General features: G+C 36.4%; 1 protein-coding gene across 3 annotated transcripts in view; it reads right to left on the bottom strand.

The window, feature by feature from the left end:
- Positions 1 to 21,019, bottom strand: part of LOC109054488 (paired box protein Pax-7-like) — a 58,847-nt gene extending 37,828 nt beyond the window's left edge. The window contains exons 1-4 of one of the 3 annotated variants that reach the window (XM_042766853.1): positions 20,566 to 21,019; positions 19,213 to 19,448; positions 18,903 to 19,032; positions 18,554 to 18,682 (exon numbers count right to left, since the gene is read on the bottom strand). In XM_042766853.1, coding sequence (XP_042622787.1) covers positions 18,554 to 18,682; positions 18,903 to 19,032; positions 19,213 to 19,448; positions 20,566 to 20,650 — 580 coding nt within the window. In that variant the 5' untranslated portion in view covers positions 20,651 to 21,019. Of the gene's footprint in view, positions 1 to 18,553; positions 18,683 to 18,887; positions 19,033 to 19,212; positions 19,449 to 20,565 lie in introns of all 3 variants that reach the window. The other 2 variants (XM_042766854.1, XM_042766852.1) reach the window with 2 other exon arrangements.
- Between the last annotated feature and the right edge of the window lie 612 nt (positions 21,020 to 21,631).

The raw sequence follows: 21,631 nt of genomic DNA, 5'->3' as shown, positions 1-21,631 counted from the left end.
TGATTTTTTTTTACAACACTGCCTGGCACTCCAGCACATGAACAAAATCTTAAATATACAAAGTTGAATATGTACATATCCTGGATATCCCTTTGTTGGTTTTCATGAGGATGCGCCAGAGCGATTTGTTGCTAACACACCATGACAACACTTGAGACTGGCGCAGTGGTCTACGGATCACTTTCCAAAGTCACCTCGGCGTCCTGAGGGGGAGGGAAAGACGTGCCGCTGTGATTTTTGTTTCATTGCACAGTTTCGCCACATGATTCATGAGGCAAGATTCTGTCAGCGTATCCAGCACTTGCGTCTCTTGACGCATCAAAGCCTTTTCACTTTTAATTACAAAGTACTGTAACCATATCAAATCCCGCCACAGGTCTTTTGTATTGAAATATTTCACAAAACACACGTAATCAATGGGCAAAACTCAGAAACAAAACTCAGGTTGTTGTTGCTCTAGCTCATCCGTCTTGCGAGACCAAGACTGAAGGTCAACAGGCCCCCTGACAACAGCAAAGGATTATGGTAATGAAACAGATGCTGGCAGAGATAGAGCGGTGAGAGGGGCATGATACAGGCCTCGTCTCTGTCCCGGAGAGATCCACTGATTGGGATGCTAGCTTTTATCAAGGGAACAGAAGCCCCAAATGGGTTCAGATAGGTTATGGCAGACATGTAATATGCTACAAGCATACGGTTCTTGCTAGCTGCTAAAGTGAGCGTGGAGTGACTTAGCTGACTGTTTAAGCGTAAAATGAGATGGCTAAAAGTATACAAAACTCTTGTGTAGCTATTATAAACTAAATCATTGCCATTATTCCATAATAAATATATGGCTCTCATTCCTTGTTTAAAATGCATTACATTTAACCACATTAATCGGAGAACCAAAAAAAGCAGCAGTTAATCTGCACTTTAAACACAATTAAGCCCAAGAAGATGTGAGGTCAATTCACAAGAACTCTTCCCTGTTTTAAAACAATAAGGTACATCCTGACTAATCCGCCTCACAATAACCGAGCTGTAATTCTATTTGAGGGTTCTGGGGATATTGATAAAGTCCTCTGCTCACTTATCAGCCAATTAAAGCCTAATTATGTTCCATTCATTCTGTGCTACAGCCTGAATGTTTTTTCCTCCAGGGCCCAATGTGATCTTTAACGAAATGTTGACTTTGTGCCGAGTACTCAATTTGCAACAAAATTAGGGGTGTACAGAATGCTCTGACGAATTTTAGATCGTATTTCATTTAAAAACTAAACCCTTATGGAGCAGAGGGCTAGAAGAAGATAAACCGTTATGAGTAGGTTCTTTGCTTCCTGAATGCATGAATCACTAAAGCCAAATCTTATCCATTTAGGGCCCATTATCTGCAAGAATTAAGCCAACATACACATTTAGCTCAATTTAGCAGTAGTTTACGTTAGCTTACGTTGGCTTAAAGGGATAGTTCACCCTAAAATGAAGATTCTGTCATCATTTACTTATCCTGTGATGCTCCAAAATTGTCTGACTTTCTTTCTTCTGCAGAACACAGATATTTTAAAGAACGTTGAGTTCCAAACAACATTGGACCCCACTGACCTTCATTGTATGGAAAAATCTATATTCAAAATATCCTCATTTGTGTTTAATAGAATTTTTTTTTTTTGGCTAAACTATATCTTTAACAGAAATTTGACCATATTACAAAATCCTAGCTGGTTAACAGTTGAAATAAAGACAGTTCTGAAATGACCTTGTGCGTTATTTTTCCATGATTATATTTCCCTTTGTCAGGAGCTTGCATTCCAATGAAAAGTTCTTAAAAGAACATTTAAAAAAAATCCACTATAAAGAACATTTTGTGTTTCTTAATGGAACCATCAATGGCAATAAAGAACTTAGGAGTCTAAAAACATTAATGCTAACAGCACAGTGATTTGAGACATCTCTTTTCTTCTCTAAGGGCTATAAAAGAAGCATTTTGAGTATGTTTAGTAATATTTCACGTGGCTAAATAAAAAATATAAATATTTTGGTCTGCTAAAAAAAAGAGTTGAAACAAAACAACAACATACCATCACTGTACCATGCTAAACAGCAGCGTTTGTTAGTGGAACACATCCAAGTAATGGTGAATAACTAACTGCTGAAAATCCCAGTTGAAACAGTCTCTTTGTCTGCCTGATCTATCTTTATCATTTTAATTATATCACCCAACAGCATCAAAAGTGATTTGCGCAGCTCATCTGAAAATAGAGTTCGATATATCATTACCAAACCTAAGAGCCTAAAAAGATGTCAAAGATCTTTATAAAAAAAGACAATTGAAAAGCACGATTGAGCCAGAATTTAAAGTGCAGGTTTTGACATCATCAGAATTCCAGGAATTAGTCAGGGATGGCGGATAATAAAAAGCCTCCATGACACAGTGAGAAGGGGGTAGAGAGGCATCTCCAGCTTCATCTGCTAAGATTGCCTTTGAATCAGTATTAGCTCAACATTACGGTAAAATTCAATGCAGCCTCTTTTTTTTTTATACCGTAACCAATGTCCTCAATATCAGCTGTACCTTGCAAACTACCCAAGACAGAGTGACAAAAACAGACAGGGCTTTTTGCAGTGCGGCATTAGATCATAATGGCTTATTTTGAAAAAGCATATTAGTTCCAGCATAATTACAATCAAGTCTTACGCTTGCTATTTTATAGGCATTCAATAGGACCAGCCTCGAAGCTGCAAATGACACCAGTTGAGTGTAACTGACAACACATCTTTCCCTTTTTTTTTTTTCCTTTGGCATCTTCCTACTCCCCCCCACCCCACATTCCCACAGGACAAAAATAACAGCGTCCCTGCTTAATTTTTGTTTTCATGTTTATTTTGTATATACCCTTTGTAAGAGTCACTGGAGCAATTATACTTTTTTTTCACTCTTGGAGGAGGAGAGGAGAATCATAATGCCGAACAGCCCATAATGAGCCGAGTTTTCGCTGTGCGATCTGATTTGATATCTCTGACATCCATCTGCCTCTCTTTGCTATCTCTCTGGCTCGCGGCCTGAATATAAAACTCAGCGTGTTTCCTCAGGTCTGTTAAGGGATTGATCCTTTGATAGTGGTGTGCCTACGGTGGGAGAGGGAGGTGGAGAATTTGGGGTGGGGTGGGGGGTGGGGTTTACATCAAGATCAAATAAATGACAGAAAAATTTGCATTGTTGAAGATGGAACTTGAACGTACTTTTCCGGTCCTGTCCCCACAGGGTTAAGCCAATCTGATGAAATGTTCAAACATCAACATTTAAATAAAAGTCCATGAAAAGGCTTGGATTAACAATTACATATGCTTATATACACAACTATGATGCAATATTGTATGTTGACAATGAAAAGAGTATCTGGTGGAATGTTGCTCATTCATAACTCATTAGTTTAACCTAAAGGTTCATCTAAATCTGGATTGCAGCTAAGATCATTTGAGCTGAAAAAGTAATGAGAAGAACCATTTTGGAACCATTTTTGCATTTTGGAGAATTTAAATAGCATTGTTAAGATCTCTTCTAAAATGCCAATTACAAGAGACTTTTCTTCAGGAGAAACTTCTGAGAAGCAGAAGATGTTCACTAAAGTCTATATTTGCTCTCCAGATGAAACTGGAGAGAAACAATGCTAGTCAATGTCATCAAATGCATTTTCATGCACTTTCAGTCGAACTAAAAATGAAAATGTCATGTAAATGCATTAGTCTGACTGAAATCTGTGCAAATCAGAATAACAGACCTAGATAATATAGGTCAGCCTCATCCAGCATATATACACGTACTGTAAGTTGCGCGCTTGCTTCAAATATTTGACTACTCAAAAACATGCATGTAAAAACTTTATGTTGCTCTATTGTCTTATTGAGTCATCTATAAGACCCCGAACCAAACATAACCAAATGTTAACATACTGTAACTCATAGCTCAGCATACGTTTTTTTATGTTGTCAAAATTTGCAAATAAGAGTTAAAAATATATATCAATGCGAAGTAACCAATGGAATTAGCTGAACAGTCCCTTGTGTCTCATTGCCATTGTCAAAAGCAGTCTTGCAGCATCATTCTTCTTTTGCTTCCCTTTTCACAACATTTGGGATAAAAATCACATCCTTTAGAAATGACGAGAACGGCGGAGAGAAAGACGAGCCCAAAGAAAACAGAAAAAAAGAGCTAAAGGAGGGGAGGGTCTAATCTTTGGCTCCCACAACAAACAATTAGACCTTTTTTCTTTCAAGAAGATGTTGAAAAAAGCAGTTTAAGAGAGGGGCAGAAGAAGCAGCAAAGGCGTTGGTCTTTTATAGCTCTTGTCATGTGCGTGAAGGCACAGGGCGGCCATAGGAACACACGCCTAACGTCCAACAACAGGCTGGGCCCCGGGCCTCTTTGCGCTTTCAGCCTGCATAGACGCTGCACCTCAGGGGGCCATTAGAGCCTGAATAGGACCCTGACAACCCCGCATAGCACAGTGGGGTATCGATAAATGCTGACATATTGACTCCCTATGCCCCAGCGCCAGGGGACAGGCGTGCCGAAATATGAGAGCGTGAAGGACTTGAATGGTGGGATTTTATACATAAACATTGATACAAATATAGAGCAGTGTTCAAAAGTCTGATTGAAACCAATGGAAAAACTGCAGCTCTTTTACATTTATTTTTTTCCAACACATATTTTCAGCATTTATACAATTTCAGCGAGGAATGATCAGTTTTACTAACTGACATTTGATTAGTGACTAATTTTACATAATTTTACGTTTTTTTTTTTTTTTATTAATGTGTCAATATCCTAAAATTTTGATCATTTCTACACTGTAAAAAAAGAAATAACTCCGAGTCAAAAATAAAATTATTGGAGTTTTTTTTTTTTTTTTTTTTTTTACAAGAAAAATATTTCAGTCATTTGAAATTCTACAAAATTTCATGTTTAACTAATTTAAGCGTTACTTGTTGATTCTTTGGAATTGTTTGCAAAACTGTGTATATATATTTTATACATAAACATTGCTACAAATATACAGTGGCGTTTAAAAGTCAGATTGAGACCAAAGGAAAAAAACGCAACTCTTTTACAGTTTATAGTTTTATTGCAATTCATATTACCAGCATAGCAATTTCAGTGAGGAGTCATACGATCAATTTTAATCCACGTTTGATTACATTTGATTAGTGACTTAGAAATAGCACAGAAAATTACATATTTTTTCTAAATTTTACGACAATTTTTTTTTTTTTCAAAATCCTAAAATGTTAATTTCTACACTCTAAAATATATATATATTTTTAAAAGTCATAAAAAAATTATTGGAGTGTTAAAAAAACTATTTCAGTTGTTTAAAGTTTTAAAAATTTCATGTTTAATTCAATGTGCTATTTGTTGATTTGTTGAAATTATTCACAAAATTTATTAGCAATTGTTTACTGTGTTGGTTAAAACAATAAGTCTTACACTTTTTGAGCCCCTTAAAAAATGGAAAATAAATTCTTTAAAATATCACCTTAATGACCACCTTAATTTAGTGGTTGATGTTGAAAATGCATTTTGATTTTGATTAATCCTTTAGAGAAAAAAAATTAAAAGAGGGTGCAATTTATGACTCTATACACACTCACATAAGGACCGTCCATGCAGGAATATTTTAAACAGAATCCTTTTGAATTCCTGTCACCATAGGGAGCGAGAGAAATGAGAAATGGAGGATGTCTCCCTGAGCCGTTTTCTTGAGGGTCACCCTACCTACCTCTGTTCTGAGGGAGCGGGGCTTAGTTTTCTACAACCTTCCTTTTTTGTCAAAATGGGATTTCGTTTCCTGGGGTTGGGTCCCTGCTAATTAAGGTCACAGCTAAAGTAATGAAATTAAGAAGGACCACAAAGCAAAAAGGGAACCCAAGGGGTCTGTGCCAATAGAGCAGAAGCCCCTTCAGAAGGCTTGAAAGGAAAAAGCAATGCAGGAAATCAAATACTAACTCTAAGCTAAGAAGCGGCTGTTTATTTTATCCAGACTGTAAAAGGATGGAGTTTAGGTAGGAGACGGAATGCACTCAAGAATTGAGATATGTGCCTGAAGGACGGCTCCGGAGTCAAGGCATATAATTCTTTCATCATAAAGTGGTTATATAGTACAGACAAACTCAGTGTGAGTTCGTTCTGGAAGGGGGTTATTGCCATACTTTTTGGGGGCAGCATTCTGAAAATAAATAAATAAATAAATAAATAAAAAATTCTAAACCAACTGCTAGTTTTTCCTTATCAAAAGATGCCGTTCGTGGCTTATCAGAGTACTAGAAGGTACAAAACTTGGATGGATGACCTATTGCTTGCTCTTTCAAAGCTCAGAAGATGTACAGGAGATCTGCTGGAGATGCTCTGTTACGCTTCATCTACATCCTTAAAAATAAATGTTACAAAAGTGGGGTTAGAAGAACCATTTTGAACCGTTCTTAAAAGAACACTTTTTTTTTCTTAGAATAAAGAACATAAAGAACCTTTTGTGCACTGAAAAGTTTGATTGATTTATCAATGCCAGTGAACAACCTTTATTTTTAAAAGCATATGTACTTTGAAATTCTTCCTATTCCTCCTGAAATTCTACAAAAACAGGAAAAAAAGAGAATGAATAAAAATGAGACTACTGTTGTTAAAGTACAGAGTTCAGAAGTGAATGAGGAATGTATATTGCGATCTCTCACATTTGATTGCAGAATTGAGTCTTTTTCATAGCAGAACCATATGAGAAGCAGGAGAGTACAGTGAAAATCAGATTTTTTTTTTCACATTTCTATCTGAAATACTATTTCTAATTACTAATACGAGATATTGAAAAGATCTCATTTGTTAGAAACAATTTAAAACTATTTGGAAAAACATCAGTCATTAACTATACAGTCATACCGCTTTTGATTCAGTGGACACTACATGAAATTCCTGAGACATTCTTCAAGACATTAGGAGGTCTTTAATATTTCCTGTTTTCTGAGTTTACATCAGCTCGCGCTCACAGCAGCTGATGGTAAAGTCAGAGATCAGCACTCTACATTGTGTCTTAGGACCGTAAGGGCATTTCAAATGAGAGTGTACATTCCCCTAGGGAGGGTCTGACAGGGGACGCCTTAAATAAACCCATTAGTTAAAAATGAAAGGCTTGGCATTTTCCTTTGATGTTACAGGGATTGCTCACTTTTCACTGCTCGCTGTCTCTCTAAGCTCACCGGTTAACAACTGCATATTTTTTAACTTGGTGGAAAGACGAAACACATTTCTGATTTGCAACACTCTGTGAACGTGTTTATTGTCTTTCGGTACAGCCTTAAAAATTAGCAGCCAGACGTTACATACACGAAAATAATGAAGAATCCATTTGCAAAGCAGGTCAAAAGCATAAAATGGGTGATGTTATGGCCATAAGTAGCATGGGCTAATGGTGATTTTAAAGCAGTCGAGCATGGTGTGAATGGCTCTAATTCATCAGCTCTCCGACTGCGCACACAGCTCTAAACTTAATTAGTGTTGCACATTATGTGGGGCATTTTCTCCATTGTAATAAAATTAGTGAGAATGCTTGCTGTACTTTCTAACACGCCTTGGTGTAACGGGGGATGACAATAATCCGGCGGTGTCCGTGCCAACTGTCAAAAACTTTGACATCTATGGCAGGCGAGAAGAAACGGGACATTTAACATTTAGACATTTAGCTCTATTATGATCCTGTGTTTTCTTTAAACATGGGTTGTGAAGAAAACAGAAACTCCGATGTTATGTCTGTCACTGAACGTGGCATGCATTTCAAGCGAATCCCTTCTGATTTATCAGTCAAGGAATCATAATGTGCTGAATGTTTTCCTAAGCAGCGGTTAAAGATAAATATACCACAAATATAACAGACCACACAGGTCTTAGGAGACACCAGATCCAATCAAAACAAAACCAAACTAGCAAATCTTTAAAAATACTGCTTCGTATGACAGATGGAGGATGGGTGAAAGGATGTTTAGACATTCTAGTTTTATCTTAGTCGCTACAAAAAAGGCAATTTACAAAAGCGCTGTTTACTATTTAGATAAAAATTTTCAGTGATTGTAGGAAGTTAATTCACAAAATGCTGGATAGTGAATATACATAACACTGATATATCTGTGGCACATTGAACTGACAAACTGTGTACATGGCATATATCTACCACTTTTACACACTTATTTACAATCCAAATTTGACTCTTTATATAGTATGAGTAAAATGGACCAAACATTCACTGTTGTGTCTCTATTTTAACAATGCAGCAAATTAAAGACCTTTAGTGCACTGAAACTTGATGCAGTGAGTGAAATTATAAGGTCTGCAATGTGCATGAAGTCATGTTTTCACCAACTGATAAACAGACTATTCCAATAAACAGTGACCAAGTTTTGAAAATTGAAAAAGAGCCAATTACAAAACAAAGAGAAAATGTGAATGGATTCACCTGTTTTATCTGTGTTGAAATTAATATTTAAAGCTCTGTGTTCAATATCATCATATGTAGCAAGAAGAAACCAGACAATTCAATCAAAATCTTCACTTCGGACGATGTGCTTCACATAAAACCCTGGAGAAAACAAGAGACACTTTTCCTTTCTATTTGTTTTCGGAGAGCTATCCTGAGTGTGTGACAAGAAAGGAGTCTAAAACAACCAATTAAAGGAAAATTGCCTTCGCTCTAGGAAAAACATTGAGTCAAAGCCCTATGGGAACTACTATAGAGTGCTGAGCACTCTTGTCCCTTCCAATGCACAGTCAAGATCCACCAGACGAGCACAGATAGAAAGACAGATAAATGACTATTGGAAACCTTGTTTTTCTTGTCAATCAAATAAAACACATACATAAAAATGCAACCCTGATGTCAACTCATTCCTTTACCAATATCTCATCCTGCCTTTGAGTAAAACTTTTGTCAGAAGATAGAAGAGACCTACCAACAGCGTCTTGACACATGACTGAGAACAAATACTGCCTATGATTACAGAAACTGTCAAAGTTTTCAAAAAGAGCTGTGCTGCAGAAAAAAAGGTATTACAGTCGGATTAATATACACATAGATATATGTATATTGTACATTTATGAGATCTATTTGATATCTTATTTTTTTTACCTAGACAGCAATGAGATTATATGTAAAAACCATAATGGAGACCTTTACTTGTGTCTCCAGCTTCTCAGATTCTTCCAGAAAATTCAGTATGAACTTATTCCTCAATGAGTCAATGATCTGAACTACTATTCACATTAATTTTATAGCTTTCTTACTGTATGTAAGTGATTGACTTCTTTGTGTATATTTTAAGGAAACAAAGTTAGCTGAGAAGGCTTCTGAGCTCAAACTCTGAAAAAAATAAAATAAAAAAAATTATTCACCCTACATGTGTCAGAAATACACATGCAACACACAGAGCACGTTCAAATAATCATCCGAATTTCAAAAAACGCCTCTTATGATTTGCACCCAAATTGGATTGCCAATACCTATAATATCAAGAAAATCATCTCTAAGAAGAATGAAGAAAAATAATAATAATAATACAAAAGAAAAAATGGGTACTTCAGATCCATCATGGCTTAGCCTACAAAACTAACACACTATTGATCTTTTCTTGGGTTTCTTTCTCTCCTCTGTTTGTTTAGAAAAGCCTCATCCCCACTAATAGCTGTCTCAAAGCATAATCTCCCTCCTCCCCTCCACAACCTCTTCATGGTCCTCTTTTCATGGCATCTCACACAGTTAAAGTTAGCCGTCTCTCTACAGTGAGCCTCCAAGAGCCAATTGTGTTGCTAATGTTGACACCTGCCAGAGCGGAGCTGAGCGAGGATTGTTTGTGCCTGCTGCAGCCTGATGCAAATCACCTCGAAAAATGGGATCTCTTCAGGACGATTACAAGTGCTTTATCTATGGGCACCAACCACACACGTTACTGTAATGTTCGATAGAGAAAGAAAGAATAGAGAGGACGAAAAGTTGAAAAAGAAGAGTTTGGATGGCTACTTTGATTCCAGTATTCCCAGCCCGATCTCACGGCAATTCGTACATATTTTACGCGGTGGCTAATTCGTACGAATTCGTACGACCACACTCGTACAAATTCATACGATTTTTGCCAAATCGTATGTATTTTACGAGTTGCACATTCGTATGAATTTGTACGAATTACCTAAACCAAACCCCGCCCCTAAACCTACCCGTCACTGGGGTCTAGGCAAATCGTATGAAATCGTACGAGTGAGGTCGTACAAATTCGTACGAATTAGCCACCTCGTAAAATACGTACGAATTGGTCGTGAGATAGCGTTGGTATTCCATATTACAGGCTTGCAAACATGACAACATTAATAAATGTGATTATAAAGTTATTTGAAATCAATGTTCAGAGAGGTACAAAAATCTGAGGCCACATTTAAATGCTGGTTTCACTGAAACCTAGATAAGCACATGACATAACATGAAGAACATTTAACTTTCTGCACTATTTACAAGTCTTTAATTAAATAAGCAAATTAGTAACATGTGACTTTGTATATATGGACTGATTTTCTTTAATTAAAGCACAATATGTTCTTTGGAATCATGCTAGAGAACATAATTTATCAGGTTTTGTCACAATGTATATTGTCATAACGAATACTAAGACATTCTGCAATATAAACCTTGTAAAACTAATTAGAAGATAATGCAAAATCGATGCATTTTCATGAGTAATCAGACCTTTGGACCTCACCTCATATATAACTTTGTTTGTAGTATCATAAATTTGTACTCATTTGCTCTTTTTTTCATGAATTTGTCATAGCAAACACTAAGAAATTCTGCAATATAATATAAAAATATGATTGAATTAGAATATAATGCATAATGGATGCATTTTCACTAGTAGTCACAGACTACTGGACCTCACATTCATTCACAGATATTGATGCACCATAACTATAAAAGATCTGAATCTATTACAATCACTCATCAATTTTGATTGAGGAATCTGTACTTATTTGTTCATTTTTCCAAGAACATGATCATGATGAACTAGAAAATTCTGCAATAAAAACTTAAAATAGATGCATTTCCACTAGCAGTCTCAGATCCCACCTCACGTATAACGTTCTTTGTAGTGCCATCATCACATCAACATTCATTCACATGCATTTACACAGAAAACATCTATGATTTTTAAGCTGGCTGATTTTAGTCTCCTAAGTAAACCTAAAGGTAGCACAGCACAAATTCCCAAAGGGACACAAGCAAAAGCAGCTCTTGCTGGCTCTCCATCTCAGTATGCTGGAGTGGGGATTCACCCCCAGTCCCTACAGATGTACATTAATGCAGACAACACACTGAGCCCGTCTCTTCCACAAGCCCTCTTCACTAAACAGGCTGCTGTCCAGCCCCATCGTGTCAGTTTGAAGCCCCCATTCAAAAGTATTCATGCATCTGCCTTCGAGGCACAATGGCCGCTAGTTTATAAACTGTCTGCCCGCGAGCCCAAAGGCTTTAGTTCACATTGTTTTCATACCCTTAATAAACTTTTTGAAGGAGTTCATCAACTGGCCTGAATAGCCTGTGCACTGAATCTCAAGACAGAAAATAACAGAGTTCTTTTTTCTTCTGCTCTTTTCTTTCTTTTTTTCCTTTTTAGGAGCGGTTCCTCTGACAATGGAGAGAGAAGGCTGTTAGACTTCAGAGGAGTCTTAGGCCCAACACAAGAAAAAAGGCAGCATTCAATTAAAAGAACAAAATGCTTTCCATAAAGGGGAAGGAGACAATTGATTTCTCCTCCATTCAAAAGTGAGAGGATGATCCGAGCATCACTTCATATCTTATTCCAAAAGAGAAAAACACACATTCAAAAGCACACAAAGTGTGAGAATGCAATCGGAGAGTAAATATATGTTCACAATGCACAAAGAGAAGACTTTTCTTCTTTTTGTAAAAGGAGATCATTACAAATGAACTTAGGATATTTGGATAGAGATCATTTCATATTGCATTAGCCTATAAAAAAAAGGATCCTTAAACCATCACCTGCTTCATTCATTCATGGCTGCGTGCACTTTACGCTTGAGGAATCTGTATTTATTTGTTCGTTTTTCTAAGTGCTTCCTGTGACACCCGTTAGACAGGCAGGACAAATTTCAACGAGGCAATAAATTTCAGTATTGGCTATAAGCCATTAATCCATTCTCATACCTTTAAAATATGTGGAAAACTTAAAGGTCTAAAATGGATGTCTTTTCTAATGAATTTCACCGCCATGGATCGCCACAGTCCAAGCTGGGTGTCGCCATCTCGCCTGTGGGGTCCGGAACAACTCCAAAAAATTCACAAACTTGCTAAATTAACAGGGCGCACACCCATGAAATGCAAGATGCAAAACTACTGACTGCTCCGTGTTTCGTCCTCCGATTGAAAAATAACGAATAATATTTATTAATAATAATTATAATAATAATATTATTATTATTCAACGAATTTTAAATAATACAACAATATATATTTATATAGGCTAGATTAAATTAAAATATCTGCATATATATAAACAAAAATAACGAATAATAATAATAATAATACAGGAGAGAAAAAAAAACTATCAAATACATAATCGTTTTTGTCTGTTTGTGAAGGAAGCGTTTAATTAGATTTGACAAGTTCAGCGCGTTCGTTTCGGTCTCTGAAAGCCTGGTCAAGTTTTGAGTTCCGAGTCAAACACAATGTGCCCCCCTCAGCTTATTAAAAATACTACTACTAATAATTACAATAATAAAAATAATAATAATAAAATTACAACAATATATTGCGCATGAACGGATAAAAATGTTACATAATAAAAAAATATTTGCTGTAGTTAAAAATACAATTACATAATTTTTTCTTTGTTTTGTTTTCATTTTTTTTTATATTTCATATTTGTATATGCTACATTGCTGCTGCTGCATTTAAACGTTGCCTATAAAAATTATTCAATAGTAATTCCAGCAAATGTTCATCAATCAGGGCGATTTGAGTTCCGAATGTAAAATTCTATCACTTCTGCGAATCACTTGTTGCTGGGATGACTTTCTCATCTCTATAAGCTGTGTTTAGTGAAGCGCGATGACCTGCCCGAGTGTGAGAGAGGTTACCGGTCACTGCATTTACCGCATCCCGGGATCCTCTATTGTTCCTTAAAAGCCACTTGAACGGATCTCTAAAACACCGACCAACGGGACTGAAACGCTCCATTAGTTAAAACCACACGCCCGCGCAGCAAAAGAGTGCGTAAGGACTGAAGACAAATACGTATAGTACAAAGGAACAGACAGCAAATACAATTCTGCAATATTAACAATCCAGACTACAAATAATGAATGAACAATTATTGCGCCCTTTTATATTCTCGAAGGCATACATATAAATTAAATGTTTGGATAATAATCCTAAAACTAACGTGCCTTTCATCGATGTGGGCATAAGGTTCTTAAATTATAATCTCACCAGGCATGTCTTCTGACACATCAATTGGCATAAACACCACGGTTTCCATCTCATAAATAATTATTTTTACACTGCACTTAAGAATGTTGTGCACAATCCGTCTGTAATATCCATGTGTTATTAACTACAATTCAGCTGCCACAAAATAAAATATTTTAGTAAATAAAAGCACAAATTGTAATTTTAAAATTTAACGCCCTGCCCAAACACACTCACCCACCCAACACACACACACACACACACACACAATTTAATGAGGGCTGTTTCACGCCTTCACAAATCAAATGGCTAAAACGGAAATGACAATTTACATGTCAGAATCAATTGCGTATTTAAGCCCCCATTACAAACATTAACCAGATACGAACACACCAAATAGGCTACAATATCCAGTGCTCGCATGGAGAGAGAATTACTCATAAAGAACCGAGCACACATCTATACGCAGACATATTATGTGTGATTAATTTATTACATTTGGCTTCCAAAATCCTTGAAAAGTTGAAAAATGAAATCCTCTCTGGTTATTAACGGGAGCTGATAATAAAGCAGCGTGTATGTGCGTAAAAGTCTGCTGCGCGCTCTGTTAACAGCTAGGGAGTGTGAAAACCGCACTATTACAAGATTTCTCTCAGATTTAAGGGAAGGATATTCTCCATAACATCTGTGCAGAGATTTACACTGTCCCAGATGGCAAAGCGCATTTAATGAACATAGTCAAGCAGTAATATGAAGTCGCTTTGTACTGCAGTCGTCTCAAGTGTTTTTGATAAGCAAAAGACATCCACGGATCAAAGATCATGAGCTTCTCAATTTCCCTTAACTGCCTGAGCCCTCATTCACCTCATCCTTACCAGTCTGGGTTATTTTTAAACTTCTCTGAAACACATCAAATCTCACATCTTCAAATTCAGGCCCTGTCTCGAGTTCACAGGTCATCCGCGGTCTAAAAACGACATTGAAAACTAGTCTATAAAAGCCATTAAAATACCAGTCCAAATGCTTAAATTTTTCCATTCAACATCTTATATAAGCTGGATCATGAATATTGTTCACTTCTTCACCTATCATTAAATATACAGTCGTGCCGTGGGGGCTTGTTACCTTCCCAGCAGTTCCCTTCCCAAATGCTAGCCTACCTAAAACTTCCAATGATTTTACACAAATAGAAACACATGATATATATATGCTATAATTTTACAGGATATCAATTATTATTGTTGTTATTATGACACAAACAAATAAATGAATAAATGAACGAATGAATGCATGCCCTGGAGAAAAATAAAATAAAATTATAGATAGTTGTTCTGGCTTTGAAAAAAAATAAAAAATAAATGTCACCATCATAAATGCTTGAATGCAAATCATGGTCAATTGCATCTGGTTCGGTAAAATTTGATTGGTTCCAGGAATTAGAACGGTATTTATGTGGATTTTAAGTAAGGAGCGAACATTTCATAATCAGTAGCTGCAGTGTAATATTATTATGAGCTTATCTGTTCAATTTATTATCCCTGTCAACAAAAATTGATAATAACAGAACATAAAAAAGAACAATTAGAAATAATAATAATAATAATAAATATATATATATTTAGTCATTGTTGTGGTTGTGTTCATGGATAAAACCCTGGACTCTATACACTCAGAAAATCCCTCGCCAGTCACATTCTAGAGTTGTGTTGAGACAGGGTGACGGCAGAGAAGAGGTTAATCCGTGTTTAATGCAGTGATGGTCCACACTCTGATGGTTATGTTATCTCTGCCCAACATTTGGGTCTCCCACAATTTCAGCCCAGCCAAAATAGCTGCAAGAAAGTGCAGATGGAGTCACTCTCGACGCCTGAGGAGAAAAACATATTAATAGCTAAATAACTTCCCCTTACTTTCACTTAATCTTCCGCTGTGTGTGTGTGTGTGTGTGTGTGTGTGTGTGTGTGTGTGTGTGTGTGTGTGTGTGTGTCCCTGTAACATATTCTATTCCAGATGGATTTGTTTAAAATGTCTCCCTATGCTTCTCTTTCAGTGCGGCTTTAGGCTCGAAAGTATCTGCTTTATTTTCATATAAATGTGAAGCAAGAGCGAAAATGCATGCTGCTGCGCATCTAGGGCGACAAAATTATATGAACTGCTCTATTCCAGACTATTCTCTTCATGCTATATCATAGGTGAAATATTGCATTATAGAAGTATTTATGCTTTCTTTTAAATATCACTGAGTTCCTGTGTACAGTAAAACTGAGACTGCGCATCCGTCTCGCCTACTGTTTTTTTATTACTATTATCCCATAAGAACACCTTTAAACCCCCGACTGAAGTCTGTTTGATTGGTCTGAAAAGCCCAGGTAATCCACAGATTTGCTGAAGTGTCCAGTGCCACTCTCACAAATGGACGCGTGGTCGCGTTTAACTGATGCTCCTCCAGACAAATAGAGCACCAGGTGAGCTGTCAGACGCGGGGCTGGAACACATTAAAGACTAATTAAGTTTGGCAGGTTTGTGCTAACTCTGCTGTCGCTCATCATATTTTTTATTTCCGTAACGAGGATGGCAGGTGCACAAGATTATTATTATTGTAATGGCCACTAAACCAAATGTGGAAGTCATAGTTAAGGCTATTAAGGTTAGGCACTTGGGGATCTGCTCAGGGTGCAGGAAACACAGACAACGTTTATGACGTTTGTTTGTTTTCAAAATGTTTAACATTATGTCATAAATCAACAAACAAATACATAAGAATCTACCAGATTCTAACTGCGTAGTCAGTCGACCCAATAAACACATGCCACAAATCAATAAATAAATCATTTTTGTATGCCAAATTAAATAAAGTCAACAAAAATCTGAGGTCTGACATTTTTATTAAATAAATAGTCGACTGTATAATAAATGTAACACTTTATAAACACGTGCAATAAAAAATAATAAAAACACGTATTTTGTATACCCCAAAAAGTTTACAAACCCCTTGCACACAAGCAATAAATAAATAAATAAATAAATGCATTTGCTTTATGTATGCCAAAGCAAGTCAATAAAAATATGAGGTCAGCCTTTTTGTTTGATTAACTGCATAGTAATCAATTTAACATCTTAAAACACATGCAATAAGAAATGAATAAATTATGTATTTTGTACACCAAATAAATGTAATCGCTAAATAAATAAATAAATAAATACATATCATATAAAATAAACTCCAAATCTCATGAATTTACGCCCTGGGCGAGTCACTGTGAGCCGTTTAGAGATGAAAGTGAAAAGAAATAAAGGGGCTCAGTTTAATCAGGGCTTAAAAGCTCTTCTACATTACGTTTGTGCGCGAAACCCCGGCGCGAGAGCTGCTGGAGGATCAGTGTGTTTCTTACCGGTGCCTCCGAGCTATTACACTCCTCAGCAACACAGACGCCCTTTCAACACACAGCAGCTCTAATAAGTCTTAACATCATTAAATGTTATCCGGATGGTAAATTTAAAGAATCCCTTCAAAGAATTTAACAGTGAATTCAGTGAAGACGAGACACTATAAATGACAGGTTTATGGAATAATTAACCCCGAGATGACGCACTCACAACATTCCCAACAAATTAACAACCACAACCAGTGGGCAGCAACAGAAAAATTGTTTTTCTTGCATTTGTTTAATAACAAATATCAATTTTGGCCTGTGTATAAATGCACGTAAAATTAATTATGAGGGAGGTAATCTGAGCGTATAACTTTGGCATAATTTAGATCATATAATTTGGAGAAAACATAAATAATATTATGGATATTTTTATTTAACACAATGATTGATTCGTCCATCTAATATTATCATTATACCAATTCTATTAAAAAAATATGTGTAAATGTAAATCTTTACTTTGTCTGGAACCAACTGCGCAGTTACGCACAACTAAACCCGCACAAAAGGCGCCGTTTTGCACCATGAAATGTTGAGCTTACAATTGTAAATGCTCCTTCATATTACAAAACTATCCAGCAGCAGGGAGCACTGAATAATTTATCTGCCTTTCTTTTTTTTCCTTCTTTTTTTACTACCCTTTGTACAAAGTTTTCCCCTCTTTTCTGGGATCTTTGAATGGGGGTCACCGGTCCAGTTCCCCTTTTTGCTGCCCGGCTCCAGAGCCCTTTCTCTTTTGTATTTCAGTCTAAAGGTTACAAAGGCTTAAAACGAGATTGTTCTCATAACCGCGTTTAAAAAAGGCAAAAACGTATTGTGACCCGCTATAAATCTAAAATAAAAAATATATATATTTCGCATTATTGAAAGAATAGACATATAATCGTTTCGAATTATAATATTATATTTAGAATTATAATAGTATGCTATAATGTTTAATTACTGGCTATTATATATATATAATATAAATATGACCTAAAATAAAATACAAATGATGACTTTTTTCACAATATATAAGCCGATAATATATTTCTATTGTTATACAGTTCAATGCAAACATTTTCAAATGATCATTTTCAGTTCACAATATTATGACCATGATATAATAATAATAATAATAATAATAATAATAATAATAATACTAATAATATTAATAATAATTCGTATAAATGTTGCCAAAACAAGTCACCTCCACAGGGTCCACGTGTCTCGTAGTTGTTTAAACTGACATGGGTTCCCAAATGGGTCAGTTGTCGTTTAGGGGGTCGTTAAAACGCAAGGGAAATGGAATGTGCCACACAAATTAATTTACCCGGCTAAATACCTGACGTCAGGGCTCACATAAATAATTGAGTAAGTACTGAACAACTAGCAGCATGGATAATGAGAGCTATTTGTGCCTTTTTTGCCAAGGGGCGCAGAGATTCCCCCTGGCGAGAATGAAGGACTGCAGCATCTGTCTCTTTCAAATAACAGCCTAATGAAATATCAACTACAACAACAGCAGCAATTATAGCACCAGTCCATCACGGTCTGTCAGTACAACTGACCCACACCTCAGAAACACCCTATGCGCAACTTTTACGCAGCATCTATTCGCTAACAATCAGAAATGTAACGGCCTCTGACCTTTATCCCCGAGAATCCCATCGATGCTGTGCTTGGTTTTCTTTTCTCCGTCTTCATCTTTTTTATCACACTCGTCATCGTCATCTTTCTTGCCAAAACGAGCTCTCAGAACCCGACTAATGGAGCTAACTATAAAGAGAGACAATAATCACTGTATTAACCCAATATAACAATAAACATTAAAGTGATTGTGAATTTAATATTTCATAGAGATCTAAATTTACATTTATATTATTCAATTCTAAAACTCCAAAATGAATTTTTCCATGTTTAAGCAGAGGCTGTGAAGCGCGTAAAGTCCTCTCTATGTCAATAAGAAAGAAATGGTGCTTACCGGAAGAGGCCTCACCTGAAGGAGCCGTGCCTCTGTCACACACCCCGTCCTTCAGCAGCTTATCCCGGATTTCCCAGCTGAACATCCCTGGATTCTCGCGTTTGTATTCCTCGATTCTCTTTTCAACATCGGGTGTTGCAACTTGCTTTAGTGTAGAACAAAAAACGCGCATTCTGTTTACTATAAATTTCAAATAGATTTAAAACTTGTTTACTTTTTTGTATAATAATAATAATTATTTATAAACTCCCCGTTAGGATTTTTATATAGGCTATCTAAACATGCCTTTAATATCGACAGCGTGCAGCTGGAATCGTTCACTCACCCTCGGTTTACTTCCACCTATCGCTCCCGGACGAATGGAACCGGTCTCCTGATACCGACACAGGATTTTGGACACGCAGCCGTGTGAGACCCGCAGTTGTCTGGAGATCACACACGGTCGAATGCCGTGGTGGGCCATTTCCACTATTTTGTGTCGAATATGATTTGGCAGAGGCCTTCCGTTGATGAAAACTCCACCGAGCTGGTTCACTCGACCTTGACCCAGAGGCGTCGAGACTGTAAAAACATTCAGGCCAAAAAGAAAGTTTGAACAAAAGAAACAATATCACACCAGTTTAAACACTCTTGACAGCTGTATGATTATATTACGTACTATGCGATATTAATTTTGTTGAATCACGCACTTGTTTTATGCATGTGAAATGATGCACAATGTAAAGTGCGCTTCACTTGTGTTTAATTTGATGTCTTTGAGTTTTGAGGGGTGAATTCTGTAAGTGAGTCCTCCAGGCTTTCTACAGGATTTATCACAAAACATCTACATGCTGTCATTCTGATTAATCATATCAGATCATATCATTTATCACGTGATTTGTAGAGAAGATTTGGAAACTATTCGTGTTTATTGGAAGATACGAATAATGATTAATCAAAGCCTGGAAGGAGGATCAATCCAAAAATCTCATCCTCACAGATTTTCTTTCCTGAAAGAATCCTTCTATACTATCAGTCTATCTGATGTGTTGTGAGAGGATGTAACACTTGAGGACACTAATTGCCATTCAAGAGGCACTAAAGACGTGCCACTTTAAACCTCGATTATTCCCAGTCATGCAACACAAATATTAGTGTGATGCTTTGAGACAGCTCTCAGCTGTGTGTTTTATTTCCCTTCACTGCTGCGAGATACTTCAGCAAATCCCACAGATTGCAGGATTCGTGGGTCGGCTTTCGACAAATTGCTCTTAAGCACGAATTCACTCGATCTAAGAAAGAGTTCTCCATTTAAAGCGCGAGCAGCACACGCAAATAACAAGTTCAGAACATTTTACTCGTGAGGCTGCAAGATGACAAGGTTTTAAAAGAATGTTTATTGTCAATTATTAAAATTTCACTAATTTCAGAAAAGCGTCTCTTCTATTTTTAAACGTTTTTGTTCGGTCATATAATGTACTTATTAAATTCGATTTAAGCCTGTAATTTTTTTTTCTTTCTTTTTTTTTAACTGTCGCTATCACCTAAAAGAGTGTTTGACAGCATATCCAAAATGATTTTTTTAGTATTTAAAATTTATTTTTTTTTAATCATTATTATTTACAAATATGTGATAAAATGATGTTTTTAAGAATACTAAGAAGAAGAAGAAGAAGAAGAAAATCACAAGTTTCTGTACCTTCTAATGGGAATCCGGTTCGTGGGTAGTTCTGGCCTGGTGCTGGCCGCATCATTCGAGGAACTGTTCCTGGGAAAGTAGCCATTCCAGCTACTCCCAAACAATTTAAACTCACACTAACAATTAAAAGTAATCAATCACACAGAAAGCTCCAATGTTGTTTGTGCCGTGGAAACTGTAACAGGTCCAAAAGATCTAAAAAGAAATCCAAACACACATAAACACGCACCAGTGGACAATGCCCAGTGTGCAGAAGAAAAAGTTCTTACAGTGGATACCAAAAACCAACAGACGGATGAGCAGAGGAAAGCATGAAATGTTCTCTGAAGCAACTGTGAGAAAATATTAGTGAGAGGTTCTGCTAGTTTTGATTACAGCTCCTGTTTGCTGCCTGAAATGAGTTTAAGTGGGCAACTTTGGCGCGCATAGTGGGAGGAGGAAGCGCGCGTAACGATAGGCTCTCCAGCACTCTTTTATTCGTCGTGGAGAGAAAGGGTAATGCCCAAGACCTGCCGTCCAATCCGAAGGAACTTTGCAAAAAACACACACATACACCACCCTCCCACTCTCTCTAGAAGTCAACACAGGAAATGTTACAAAGAGTTTTCATTCATCTCTCATTTGAACTGAAACAGTTTAATGGTTTGGACAATCTCTGGACTATAGGAATAAACAACGTTATCATTTCTCTTTCAACACATAACTCATTTTTGGTTTGAAAAACTTGAAAAAAAAATGAAATAAGGATTGCAACTTCATAATATAATATAATATAATATAATAGTTTTTATTATTAGCCACAAAAGGATAAAAATTAATTAAAAACAAATAACATGAATTTATATGCCATTGAAGTGTGAAGGGAATTCTGTGTGATCCTAAGCACGTTCTCCTGAAACATTTTTACTATCGTTTTGTAAAAGGATTGTAATCGTGAATTACAACTTGACTTTGTGCATATTCCATAACTTATTTTTTTTTTTTTTTTTTTAGATTCGTGGTGTGAAATTGTTTATCATCATTAAATTAGCCAGGTAATTTTTGTGTGCATAAATATAGAGAAACA

Source organism: Cyprinus carpio, chromosome A11 (genome assembly GCF_018340385.1).
Source record: "Cyprinus carpio isolate SPL01 chromosome A11, ASM1834038v1, whole genome shotgun sequence".
NCBI classification, from domain to species: domain Eukaryota; kingdom Metazoa; phylum Chordata; class Actinopteri; order Cypriniformes; family Cyprinidae; genus Cyprinus; species Cyprinus carpio.
Note: the sequence above shows the minus strand (reverse complement) of the source record. Positions and strands in the feature narration are given on the sequence as shown.